Source organism: Pinus tabuliformis, chromosome X, assembly GCF_031772625.1.
Source record: "Pinus tabuliformis cultivar Carrire ecotype Pingquan chromosome X, CPIR1, whole genome shotgun sequence".
NCBI lineage: Eukaryota > Viridiplantae > Streptophyta > Pinopsida > Pinales > Pinaceae > Pinus > Pinus tabuliformis.
In genome coordinates, this window is record NC_142308.1 from 1071807399 (window position 1) to 1071820570 (window position 13172).

Genomic DNA, 13172 nt, shown 5'->3' on the forward strand with positions numbered 1-13172 from the left:
CTTAAGCCAGAGACAGCGCGATTTGATCCTCCACGTTTCCTCTTCGGCCAAGCATGCTTTATAGTAGTGTTGCTGGAGGTGTACCTCTTTATCTAGAATTCCTCTAGACATATATGCCTCTTCCATGAACAGGTGATGAGCCTCAAGCTGACTTTGAATATTTTTCTTTCAACTGCTGGATTAGCAAGAGATTTGGCCCAGCACTTTAGAGAAGATTTCAATCTTCTGAGTTTTTCTTCCCATATATAGAATGGAGATCCGCTGACTGGCTGGGACCAGCATTCTTTGACAATCTGCATGAAGTTGGGATCCTTGATCCACAAAGGACTAAACTTGAAGGGTATGGGGCCAAGGTCAATATGAGCTCGAAGATTTAGCTTAATAGGTTTATGATCAGAGGTGCTGCAAGAAAGAATATGCATGCTAGCGTCTAGACCAAGCAAAAGAAAGGAGCTATGCACAAAGAATCTATCCAGCCTTGCTGCAATATGTCCAGGACCTATTCTTTTATTGGACCATGTAAACTTACCTGAGACAGGCTTGATATCTAACAGATCCCAGTCTTTAAGGAGATCCTCTACCCATTCCCTTGCTGGATCTCGCACAATGCAACCTCCTCGCTTTTCAAAAGAGTGCAGCGTGATGTTCAGGTCACCTGCTATGATGACATTTTCTAGATTGCCCAGATTTGCTTGCTGCCTTAATGAGTCCCAGCAGATCCTCTTTTCTCCTGCATTGACCGGTACATAAACATTGAAAAGACAAAAGATTTCTTTTGTGCTTAGATGTTGCATCTTTAACATCGCCCAATGAGTATTTGATGCCTCAGACACCACTGAAAACCTGCTATCATTCCACAGTGTACCCAACCCTCCAGAGGCTCCTCAGGATGAGACAGTTGTTGCATTACTCTTTTTCCAAAGTTCTTTACTTACCTGAAGGAAATCTAATTCCTCCATCTTAGTCTCCTGGAGAAGGAGTCTATTGAGAGCCTCTGTTCTTATTAGATTTCTTATAGCCTCTTCTTTGATTTTGCTACCCATACCCCTACAGTTCCAGGAGATTATCTTCATTATTTACCTTTGCTCGGCTGGGCTCCCTTGGAGCCTTGATGCAGATTTCTTGCCATCTTCGGCTTTTTTGCTAGCAGCTTCTCCAAAGTTGGTTGACTGCCCTGTAGTTTGTCCTTGTACGTTTCGTGCTCTCTTTTCTCCCGATCCGTTTTGCGCCCTCTTGTAGATCTCCTTACAGAGGATTGGGATTCTCCTATTTCTCCTTCCTCCTCCGAATCTTCTGATTCTTGATCCTCCTCCTCGACTTCAACGGGGGTTCCTTTTGAGCTTTCTGCAACCCCCGTGTCTTTAAAGAAGGGGGGTAGGGAACCTTTGTCTGGGGACACTGGTTTTTGGACTGGAACTTCATGGGAATCCTCTGGTTGGGAACTGAGAGGATCAAACCTGTTCTCTGAGGTGATCTTGGGCTGGGTTTGCTGGATATGCTGAGCTGGGTCCTGCTGAGGGCCTTTGCCACTAGGTCCTCCCGGGTTCGGGGTCTTGGAAGGCATTTTGGATCATTTAACTTGTTTCCAGCCGACCTCCTTCCCTTGTACAGCTTCATTGACAGTGGGGCAGTGTCTGGTGAAGTGCCCATATACCTGACACTTCCAGCATTTGAAGGGCAACTGTTCATAATCTAGCTTATGCACATGCGTCCAACTTCCTACCTTGATTTTGATGGCCTCTGGGAGCCCCTCCTCCAGATCCACCTCAACGCAGATCCTGGCACAATCATATTGGTCCTTGTTGTTCGCTCGATCCATAAATTTCCCCAAGGCGTTTCCGATGTGCATCAAGGAATCCCAGTTACAGCAATGAACTGGGAGATTTGGAAGCCTAACCCACACTGGGACAGCTTTGGATACGTCTACTGCTGGATCGAAGTCAGGAGTCCATTTATTCAGATACAAACCCTGGGGGCCCATGAAATAAGGACCATTTCGGAAAATCAGGTCTTTGTTGTCTTTGGAGGTGAATTCAAAGAGGAAGAATCCTCGCCCCAGAAAGTATGAGGTCACATTTTCTTTGATCAGCGGCGACCAATTTATTTTGACCCAGCTCTCTGTGGATTTGGGGGATGGCCATAGACCCGTGAACTAGCCTATGAGGGCTCGCTTAGACAAGGATAAAGCAACCTGAATCGGAGTTTCCAGAGGGAGAGAGATCTCTGGGATATCATTGAGTTTCTTAACAAATTTCGTCACTTCCACATTTTTCTTCTTAGGGAGCCCTTCCAGAAGCCTGTTGAACGCCTCAGCTGAGGAGATCGTCGATGAAGGAGGAGAAGAAGGGGCATGGGGGGTGCCCAGCACCTCCATGGATGCAGATCCAAGCTTGTCAGAGCTCTTGGGCAAAGCAATCAGCCATGGCTAGGCCGACCGCAGAGCTGAGAAGGGCCTCGTGCGGACAGACCCTCGGTGGATGCGGGCTCACACGCAGTCAGAAGGTCGTGCAGGGAGCGGGCTCAAGAAAGGTCGAGCAGGGGCCGAGGAGCAGTGCTCAGAGCAAATTATAATCTTCCTTAATGTACATTTTATTATACACTATACATGTATGAAATTAAAATAATTATATTATATATCAACTATATTTTATATCACATGTTTAATATATGTATAAATAATTAAAAATATATATTTTAAATTTTTTTATTTTAAATACACAATATTTATAGTTTTAAATACTTATATGTTACAATCTTTTAAATATTTGTTTTATCAAGATAAGTTGAGACTCATTAAATCGAAGAAGGAAATGGTCAAGAAAGGCATCCAAAAGCAATGAAACTTGGAGAATACCAAAGAAAGTATCTAAGTTCTATTAATTAAGAAAAACCATCAAACTAAAATGTGGAAAGTGCTCAAAGTCAAATGTTCAATGAACAATGAGTAAGGATCGAAGAATAACATCACAAAATGACCAGAGCTCAGAAGGGGAAAAGTATAATAATGAGAATGAGGAGAAAAACCATCTAGTACATTAGGGCTATAATTTGATCAAAACATATGAAAGACATTGTTTATGAAGACCTTACGATATGTGATAGGCATCAAAGGGGGCTACTATAAAATCAAATATTTTGTAACGACCATTTACACTGTCCAGTTGACATGTTGTATAAAGTTGTAGCCCATTCATAAGTCATCCATAATAACTCAAAGAATGTTGATGATGTTGTTGCTAGTGAAATAAATCAATTATTAAGAGCAAATCCCTTAGATACCTCGAAGTTCATAATCTCATCAATAAAACTTGTCCATCAAGCTTATTTCCATAAAGGTCAAAATCATGATTAGAAGAAAGGAATGAAAGAATCAAACCAATACAAACCCAATCATAACGAGAAAAATAGTAAAGTTTTAGGGGGGGAGTTAATTTTTGTCGAAAATAAAGAGTAGGTTGGCCTACCAACACAACTCTAGTTGTATTGCCCTTCCTAGTATGCATTAACTAGGCTCTACCTTCTGTTGAAAGTGGTTTTCATATTTCCCATGATTCTTTTCTAAATGCTTGGAAGATTACTAGAGAAATAAAGTATATTTTCTCGAGGGGCTCTTGTATTTGTCTGTTTTGGCTTGAATGGATTTCTAGCTCACAAGTTTGTCATTGTCCAGAGCTAATTGTTGTAGTTTGCACATTTTATGGTATTTCTGTCCAGGGGTAATCTATTTTGGTTCGAACATCTAGATATTTATGCTTAATTTCGCCACTAGGCTTGCAAACTGTGGGGCTTATCTTCTTACCCCTCTTGGACTGAGTATTATTGTTGAGCATTTGTCTTGGTCTCTATTTAGTGGGGGTGGTTGGTCCAGGGTTTGTATTATTCTCTCCCTCTCTAGAGGTCAATTTGTTATAACCAGCACTCAACCTATGCTTTGGAGAGTTATTGTATTAGGCAGTGGGAAATCTTTGGCATGGAGTTGTGTGGCTTGAATTCATTGCCCGAGGTTCATATTTGGTTGTTTCTCATGCAACATCAATGCATGCGTAGCAGGCGTTAGGAGAAGGGGGTTGGTTGTGGCTCCCAAGCTTGTAATAACGCTCAGCAATAAGCCCAAGAGGCTACTGATAATTTTCATACAATCATCCTTCCTGATAACCGTAATGAAATTTGAAATATGGAGTCTCATGTGGTTTATGACAGACAAGTCTTTTCAAATCCATAGATTATGGAAGATATAGCTCTTTAGATTCCTTATGCGGGCCACAACAAGCGAAGAAGTAAGCATTGCTATGTTTCCCTAACCCTTTATTGGCAGATGAAGACCTTTGCAAGATTTTGATAGACTAGCAGGTTGGAAGATATAATATTTTTTCCAATCTGGAAGACATAAAACGACTCAATGAAACCATAGGTTCTTTATAGAGAAAATGGATGAGAGGTTGGCTCACATTTAGCTCCATTTTAAATGTGGACTTGTTTCTCATGATTTTCCAAGTTCCAATGCTCAAGATCCAGCTCTAGTGACATCTTCTGACACTTGAGACTAAATGCTTACTTTTAATTTTTGATATTATAGTAGTGATATAGATACTCTAGTTATGCTTAAACTTTTGAAACTTCATGAATTCTGGAGAAACTACTTAATTAGTAGGTGGTCAACAACATTTGGTTTCCCACTTGGCAAAATGAAATCACCTACATAATAACTCTTTGGATGATGATAATGTATGGTTGTGTATGTTTCAGCTTACTTTTTTATAGTAATACAATTAAACTATATATAGAGAGAATAGTTATCAAAGAAGTATAAGTTTTTCTTGAAACATTGAGAGTAAAACACTCAAAACTCTATGACTATCTTATTATAATAATTCATTCATCCCGATAAAGTTAATAAATTATTTCTTATAAAACATTGAGTAAGCAAAGCACTCAAATGTTTTGAAATTATTTTATTATAATAATTTGTTTATCTTAATAAGGTTAATCATTGATTTCTGAAAAAAACCATTGATTGAGCAAAACACTAAAACATTTATAAATGCTCACTAAAACATTTATAAATTATTTTGCTATAATAGTCCATCCATTTTTTATAATCATGGAATAAAGTAAATTTAAATCACTTTCCTAAAAAACATATTTACAAAATTAATTAATCAAATTAAATTAAATAATTTTAAATTGATATTTTTTAATAATTTTAGATGTGAAAAATCTAAAACATATATTGTATTAACTTATTATAACTTTAGAATTAATATTTTTAATTATTTTATTCGTTATCTTTTTAAAATACATAAAATTTGATTACAGTGATTCAGTGTATGTTTAAGCCTTCAAGTACCTTTGTTTTCTTTCCAACCATATCGGGAAAATTTCTGCAGTGTCACTAACTTGTTACAATGACAAGTCAATAAATTAACAACCTTAGAAAACCATGTCAACACGAGTCAACGAGTTTTCCACACATAAACAACTTTTCCACAATGGTCTTTGTGGAGATAATTTTTAGACGATGACAAATCAATGTTATTCAATAACTTTACAACCCCATAGGTGCTAAGTCATGACCAGTCAAGATATATTGTTTTCATGGCGATTAAATCGGGTATCATCGGGACCCACACATCCACTGAGTTGACACCAGTCAATAGGTTAGTAAGTTGTTTGCCTTTGTGACTCTCTTTGGAGACATCGGATAAAATCTTATCATGACCCTGCTCGAGAAATGCTCCCTATTTCTGGAGGTGGGCCTTTCTTTATAATCGTGTAATGGCCGGCAGAATTTTGTAGTTGCATATATATAGAGGAAAGCTAAGCCAAACTTCATCGAAATACCCAGCAACCATGGCTCGCTCAGGCTTGTTACAGTCCTTCTCATTCAAATTGCTGAGAGCTCTCCTCCTCTTCTTCACTCTCTGCCTACTTGCGCTTCAATGCAATGCCATCTCTGACGAAGGAAAAATACTGTTGCGTATAAAAGAGAGGGATTGGAGTGACAAACATAATGTTTTGAGCAACTGGAATTCGTCTGATGAAAATCCGTGTGGTTGGAAGGGAGTATTTTGTAATATTCCATTCAATGTCGTTACAAAAGTTAATCTCTCCAACACTTCCATTACGGGACGCTTGACTTCTGCTATATGCGCCCTTCAAAATCTGACGGATCTGAGACTGCCATCCAACCACTTCGAAGGTCCATTCCCCGATGGATTGTTGGCTTGCAAGCATTTGAAGACGTTGGATTTGTCATCCAACCTGTTCGGCGGAAAGTTGCCGCATCACATCCATGAATTGGGTGAGTTGCGCAATTTGTACTTGGACGATAACAATTTCTCTGGAGATATTCCTCAAGGCTTCGGCATGTTACCCAAATTGGAGAAACTGTCTCTCAATAGTAATCACTTGTCTGGATCAATTCCTGCTTTTCTTGGCAATTTGACGCACCTACTGCAGCTATGGCTGCAAAACTGCAGTCTGGAAGGAAAAATTCCTTCTTCGTTGGGTAATTTAACGGAGCTGGAGAGCTTGGATCTTTCTGAGAATCATTTGTGGGGTAATATCCCTGCCAGTTTGATGAGGTTGAGCAAGATGACACAACTCGAACTATGGAAAAACCAGCTGTCTGGACAAATACCGGACAATATTGGCCAGCTGAGCAGCATGCGTCTTTTGGACTTTTCAAGTAATAAGCTGAATGGAAGGATTCCTGAAACAATTGCAAATCTGAGTCATTTGGGTAACCTCGCTTTGTGGGAGAACAGCCTCACGGGATCTGTCCCTGCACAGATAGGAATGCTTGCTAACTTGACAGCCTTGGATCTTTCAAGTAATAAGCTTACTGGGTTGTTGCCACAGGATTTGGGCACACATTCTCTTCTTTCGCTTCTTGATGTTTCAGAAAATAATCTCAGTGGCCCTCTGCCTAGAAACCTATGCAAGGGAAGAAGTCTTTATGCGTTGGTTATATTTTCAAACAATTTCAATGGGAGTCTGGAGTCCTTAGACTCTTGCAGCAGCAGTCTGCAATTCGCCCAACTCTATCAAAATCAGCTAAGTGGTGAGGTTCCTTTGGCGTTATGGAGCTCTCAAATACTTGTACAGTTGATGATTTATACAAATAAGTTTGAAGGCCACATTCCTGTAGAGATTGGTGGAGCAAAGGAGCTGCAAAGGTTAGAGATGGCCAACAATCGGTTCAGTGGAATCATTCCGCCACATATCGGGCAGCTGAGCAATCTCGTTAACTTTAGTGCAAGCAATAACAAACTGCAGGGGCCTCTTCCTGAGGAGCTTATACGCTTGCCTTCAGTGAATAGCATCGAGCTTGACCACAATTTACTGTCTGGGGAAATTCCAAAAGGGAATATCTCGTTGGGACAGCTTACTATACTCAATCTTGCCAACAACCGGTTAAAGGGGGAAATTCCAGCATGGTTAGGCTCTGTGCCAAATTTACACACTCTGGACCTGTCAAACAATCTACTTGTTGGGGGAATTCCTCCTGAATTGGGGCAACTGAGGTTAGGCACATTCAATGTATCTGACAACCACTTGTCAGGCTCAATTCCAAGCATTTTCAAGGGTTTGGCCTATAAAGATAGTTTTCTTGGCAATCCAGACCTATGTGGTGATCCGGCTTTCAAGTATAGGTTAAGATCATGTTCTTCAAAAAACAGAGATTTACATCATTATTGGCCTATAATTTTAGTCTCAATTCTGATGCTATCCATGGCAATTATATTGCTTTTGTGTTTTATTACCAATAGTAGAGTGAGAACTTTATTTGTGGGAAAGCCAAGCAGCTCAACGTTGCGATGGGAAGTGACATATTTTCACTCTGGTGTGGAACTGAACGAGGCACACATCCTCCGGCACTTGACAAAGGAGAATGTGATTGGATCTGGAGGATCTGGAAAAGTGTACAAGGTCACTCTCCAGAACGGGCAGGAGGTGGCTGTGAAGAAGATTATGAAAAATAAAAAAGAATCCGAAGCAGAGGTTGAGATCCTGGGTTTGATCAGACATGCCAACATCTTAAAGCTCCTTTGTTCTATCTCAAATGAAGATTCGGATTTCAAGTTATTGGTATTTGAGTACATACAAAATGGAAGTCTGTTCGAGTACCTTCATGGAGGATCAGAATCCATCTCATTATTGGAGTGGCCAGTGCGACAAAAGATTATAGTTGGTGTAGCTCGTGGGCTGTTCTATTTGCATAATGATTGTAGTCCTCCAATATTGCATAGAGATGTGAAATCGAGTAATATATTGCTGGACTCGGAGTTTGGAGCCAAGATTGCCGATTTTGGTGTAGCCAAGAGAATATTACCTCATCATCATACGTTAAATTCTGGATGGGATGGTTTGACAATTTCTGGTTTCACCGGTTCTCATGGTTACATTGCTCCAGGTAAAGTATAGTGTGCTATTCCGAAAAAACAAGTTTGTTTTCTTAGATGCAATTCAAGTAATATTGATTGATCCAACAATATAAGTATTGGTATTGGTATTGATGTGCAGAGTACTGCATGGGAATGAAGGTGAACGAAAAGAGTGATGTCTACAGCTTTGGGGTGGTCATTCTGGAGCTTGTAACTGGAAAGAGAGCGACAGGCGAAATGGAATATGGAATAAGTCTTGACATCGTGGGATGGATCCGCAACCAAATAATGAGCAGAGAGCGGGAGGAGTGGGGAGTGGTTCTGCAGCAAGAGGAGGAGCAGGGAATATTGGACTGGCGAATTCTACAAGCCGAAGGTGTAGGTGAAGATGGCAGTAGTCGTTGTAGAGAGCAAATGCTGTGTATGTTGCGAGTTGGGTTAATGTGTACAAGCAGCTTACCAAATCGGCGGCCATCCATGAGACAAGTGCTAGAGATGTTGCAGTCCATATGAAATGTTGCAGTCCATATGAAGATGTCATGAGAGCTTGACACAACAACTGTAGGTTTTTTATCTTTTACTTTTCCTACAAAGTTCTTTTTTTCTTCCATAGAAATCAGGTCTAGAGTAGTTTTCCAACCTACATAGCCTTATCCAGAATTAGATCAGAATTATATTTTTTTTTCCTTCCAAAGAAATCAGGTTTATACTAGTTTTCCAACATATAGTCTTATCATAGTCTTATCTGGAATCAGAACTTTTTTTTCTTCCAAAAAAAATTAGATTTGTAATAATTTTTAGATACAAGACATGTGGGGATGAAATGTCCATACATAACTACTGGACCACATTCTTGGAACTTGTTGATACTTTCAAGATATTGGTTGGGTTGGCTTTTGAGAATAAAAACTTATCTCTGGGCGGCCAGTCATATTTGTTATGGAAGCTGGAGCTCATTATCAAGATTTTGATATTTCGATTCCGACTAGAGACTTCACCTCTAGCAGTTGTAATACTCTCCCAAGACATCTTTTAATTTTACTAGGGATATCATTGCTTAAAATTGTGAATGGGTTTTTATGAAGTAAGATATTATTGCTTAAAACTATGAATGGGTTTTTGTGAAGCAAGATGGATCTTCTTAAAATTGCAGTGTGTGGATTAGATAAAATATTACCCTGTCCACTACGGAAAAAAAGACAAAGAGCCGCCTGTCTATCTTAAATCTATCTATCTCCACTAGTTATCTATTTCATGCATGTTATGTATAAATATCAAGGCCATGGTGTTATGTATAAATATATTAGCACAGCCACTTAATTTGTGACCCATGGACTTCGATAGGCACTAAGAGAGCCGATTGGTATTATAAAAATGCATAACTGGAGAAACTTATTGGCATGCACAGGCTTGTCGAAGCGAATGATAACAAAGTACAATGTTAACACAAATGATACAAAGGATATGATATCTGATGCCTTAGCTGGAGAAGGGAATGTCAGCCACAATGGGAAACCGAGAATGTTAGTATGAAAGTTTGAAGTATCGGAAATTGTAATTAAGTTTGAAGGGAATGTCAGCCACAATGGGAAACCGAGAATGTTAGTATGAAAGTTTGAAGTATGGGAAATTGTAATTAAGTTTGAAGTATGGGAAATTGTAATTATTTCAGTAGGTAAGAGTTTGTTAAATTTGGAGATGGAGTTAATTGAGTTAAATTGATTGAGTTTTAGTTCTTATATTTTGGGAAAAGTCCAATTTAGAGTGTGTGTATGTCAAGTTATTTTGGGGAGTCTTTAGTTGAAAAAGATTTAAATGCTCCTCATCTGAATCACTATAAAAATCAAATTTGTGTGATTAAGAAAAGAGAAACCGCTCTTATGGTTTGTGTGTGTTAATTTTTGTGTTTCTAAACGAGCTATAGTGAAAGTAAATTCCTTTATGGCTGCCTCCAATGAGAGTGCATATTCACTGCGATATTGCACAAGGACAACCTTGTTTTGAGTTATAGTTCATAATTCTTTTGAAAGTTAGTTATGTATGAAGGATGTTTTTTATGTTATTTGTTATTTCATATTTATTATTGATTTTATAAAATCTAAAATCAAGTAAATATGAAAAAGAAATAAATGTGAAAAAATAAATATGTTTAATAGTAATAAATATAAAACTAAAGTGTTTTTACATTGGGAAAATTTATCATAATTCAGTTGTCAAATTAGCAGTAAGGACAATTACTATGTCTTGTTATCGGCAAATGCAGGCTGACCTGTCATCTTTATTCAAAAAAAACCACAAAACCACCAGTTTATAAAAGCAAGTTTTCACTTTTGCTAAATACCTCTAAATCTTAAATCGTTAATATGTTAAACTCTTAACCAAACATAAACATATTTAAGAATACTGAAGATCCAAAATATAAAACTTCATATAATTTATTATTTGATATTATTATTTTAATTTTGTATAAGTATATTTGAAAAATAAATAAAAAATTATAATTTTATTTTAATTTATATGATGGAGAAAATAATTATATGTAAAAAAATAAACACGTTTAATAATCATAAACATCTGAATTTAAATATTTAAAAAGATTAATATTAAAAATTCCCTATGTGGAGTGAGAAAGACAAGAATATGGCAACATCATATCTTTAATTCCAGATCACAAGATTATGTAATTACAATCACTTATCCATTATTAATACTGCTCCTCATGTATGTTATCCTTCATTGGGTATAACAAAAAGTATACCTCTATGGTTTGAATTTGCTTCATCTTTACTACAATGACTTTAAATTATTACTACATATCATTTCTCTTCATAATCTTTTATAAATTTTAAACTCCCACAACGTATTATAAATTTTACACTCCCACAATGTCTTATGTTATGATTATATTTAATTTTAATGCTCTCCTCGCCCGTTTCATCTCAGATTCATTACTACCAGTCACGAAGCACTTTTAGTCGTCCAATCTGCACTCGGTCAAGTCAAGTGTAGTGTGGACCCCTTTGTTAGCGTCTAGTCAACATCAGTTTGATGGTTCGTTGAAACTGTTTGTTGTAATCATTTTTCATGGAAAAGTTTCCACACCTTTTTCTCACAAACGCGTCAGTGAACAGCAACGAGTAATGACTTATTCTTTATCAATTTTTTCTACAACGAGTAATGACTTATTCTTTATCAATTTTTTCTACATTTGTTGAGGGGAGAATTTTACAGTGCACGAAATTACAAATAAAAAAATGAATCTTTCTCAACTCATATTAAATCTGTATTTAAGATCTTTCCTACATTCCCATCCATAAAAATTATGAATACAATTCCCATTTCCTAATTCATTTACATGGATTAGATTCCTTTTATGTAAAGGGCATCACTTTGCTACTTACTTTCCTATTTATATTTGGAAACTCAGATTACAACTAAATTCAGATTAAAAATAATAAAACTTTGCTACTTACTTTCCTATTTATTGGATATTTGGAAACTCAGATTACCACTAAATTCAGATTAAAAATAATGAATATGACTTCTGTATTTTATCCACATAAACATCTTCTTCACAAATTAAATAACTCAGATATCTTTACAATAGAATATCGTTTAACCTTTCCATTGCTTGATTCTCTGATCTATGGTTTTTTAAAATACTAAATACATTTCATTTCATTTATAATCTCCTTTTTCATCCCTAGAAAATTTTGAGAATTTTGATGGTTCAGTGAAAATTCAGCAAGAATCTTGGATTTGCCAAAATTCTCGGTATAAGAGTTTAGTTTTCTCGATGAAAAACTTCTGGGCACAAAAATAGGTTTCAACCGGAATCTTGGATTTGCCAAAATTCTCTCTTATCAATAAAAAAAAAAAAATATTATGAAAAACTTTTGGGCTAAAAAGTAAGTTTCAACCAAAAAAAATTTTGGATTTGCCAAAATTCTCTGCTGTAATATTTTTTTTCCAATTAAAAAGCTTTGGGTGAAAACAAAAAAAAATAATCTTGGATTTGCTAAAATACTCTGTGATAATATTTTTTTCAATTAAAAAGCTTTGGGCCAAAAAATAGGTTTATATAGAGACAAGGAATTACTTCAATGTGTTTGTTAAGTGTGAAGCCAAATTCAAGCAGGATTCTAGATCCTTCTACATCAGATCTTTTTAGATCTCTAGGATTCTAAATCTTTCTACACCGCCATTAGTTTCTCGATCATTCTAGATTTCCATTTGAATCACATACAAGATTCTAAATCCTATAAATTTGTAATTTCTCTAGCCAAAGCAAGTAAGCAAGCCAGGACCCAAGCCTGTTATGTAATGCAGAGTGATATCTGTTCTCTAGTGATTGTTTTATCTATTTTGTTGTTTCTGAGTGAGTAATCTTGTTGTTTCTCCATTTGTATGTCTCTGTGAATTTTCTTTGATATTGCAGTCTAAGTCTCTGAGTATAAATCCCTTGCGTGTTATGTATCCTCTCGTCTGACAACTGGTATCAGAGCTATAAATCCGCTGCGTGTTATGTGCCCTCTCATCTAACAACTGGTATCAGAGCTAGGGTCGAATATCCACTGTGCAAGCTGTTTAGTCCCATTGCCTTGCTCTGGCAGCATTTGTTAAAACGGTGGTTGTTACCTTTGGATTTGTTGAAGGATATGTCCAGGAAATAGCTGAAGAACGTTGGAACTAAAAGACAGTTGGTGCAAGAAAAACAAGGTCGTGGATCTATGTTGAAACCTGTTGCTGGGGTTTGAAATGTGGAGATCCGTGGAGATTGGAGTT

At 37.2% G+C, this 13172-nt stretch overlaps 1 protein-coding gene across 1 annotated transcript; it reads left to right on the forward strand.

The window, feature by feature from the left end:
• Nucleotides 1-5730: 5730 nt before the first annotated feature.
• LOC149143533 (uncharacterized) lies at nt 5731-9446 on the forward strand. The gene is made up of 2 exons (XM_089447847.1): nt 5731-8416; nt 8527-9446. The coding sequence occupies exons 1-2, from the start codon at nt 5851-5853 to the stop codon at nt 8898-8900; spliced, it is 2940 nt and encodes a 979-aa protein (XP_089303973.1). The 5' UTR covers nt 5731-5850; the 3' UTR covers nt 8901-9446.
• Nucleotides 9447-13172: the final 3726 nt, after the last annotated feature.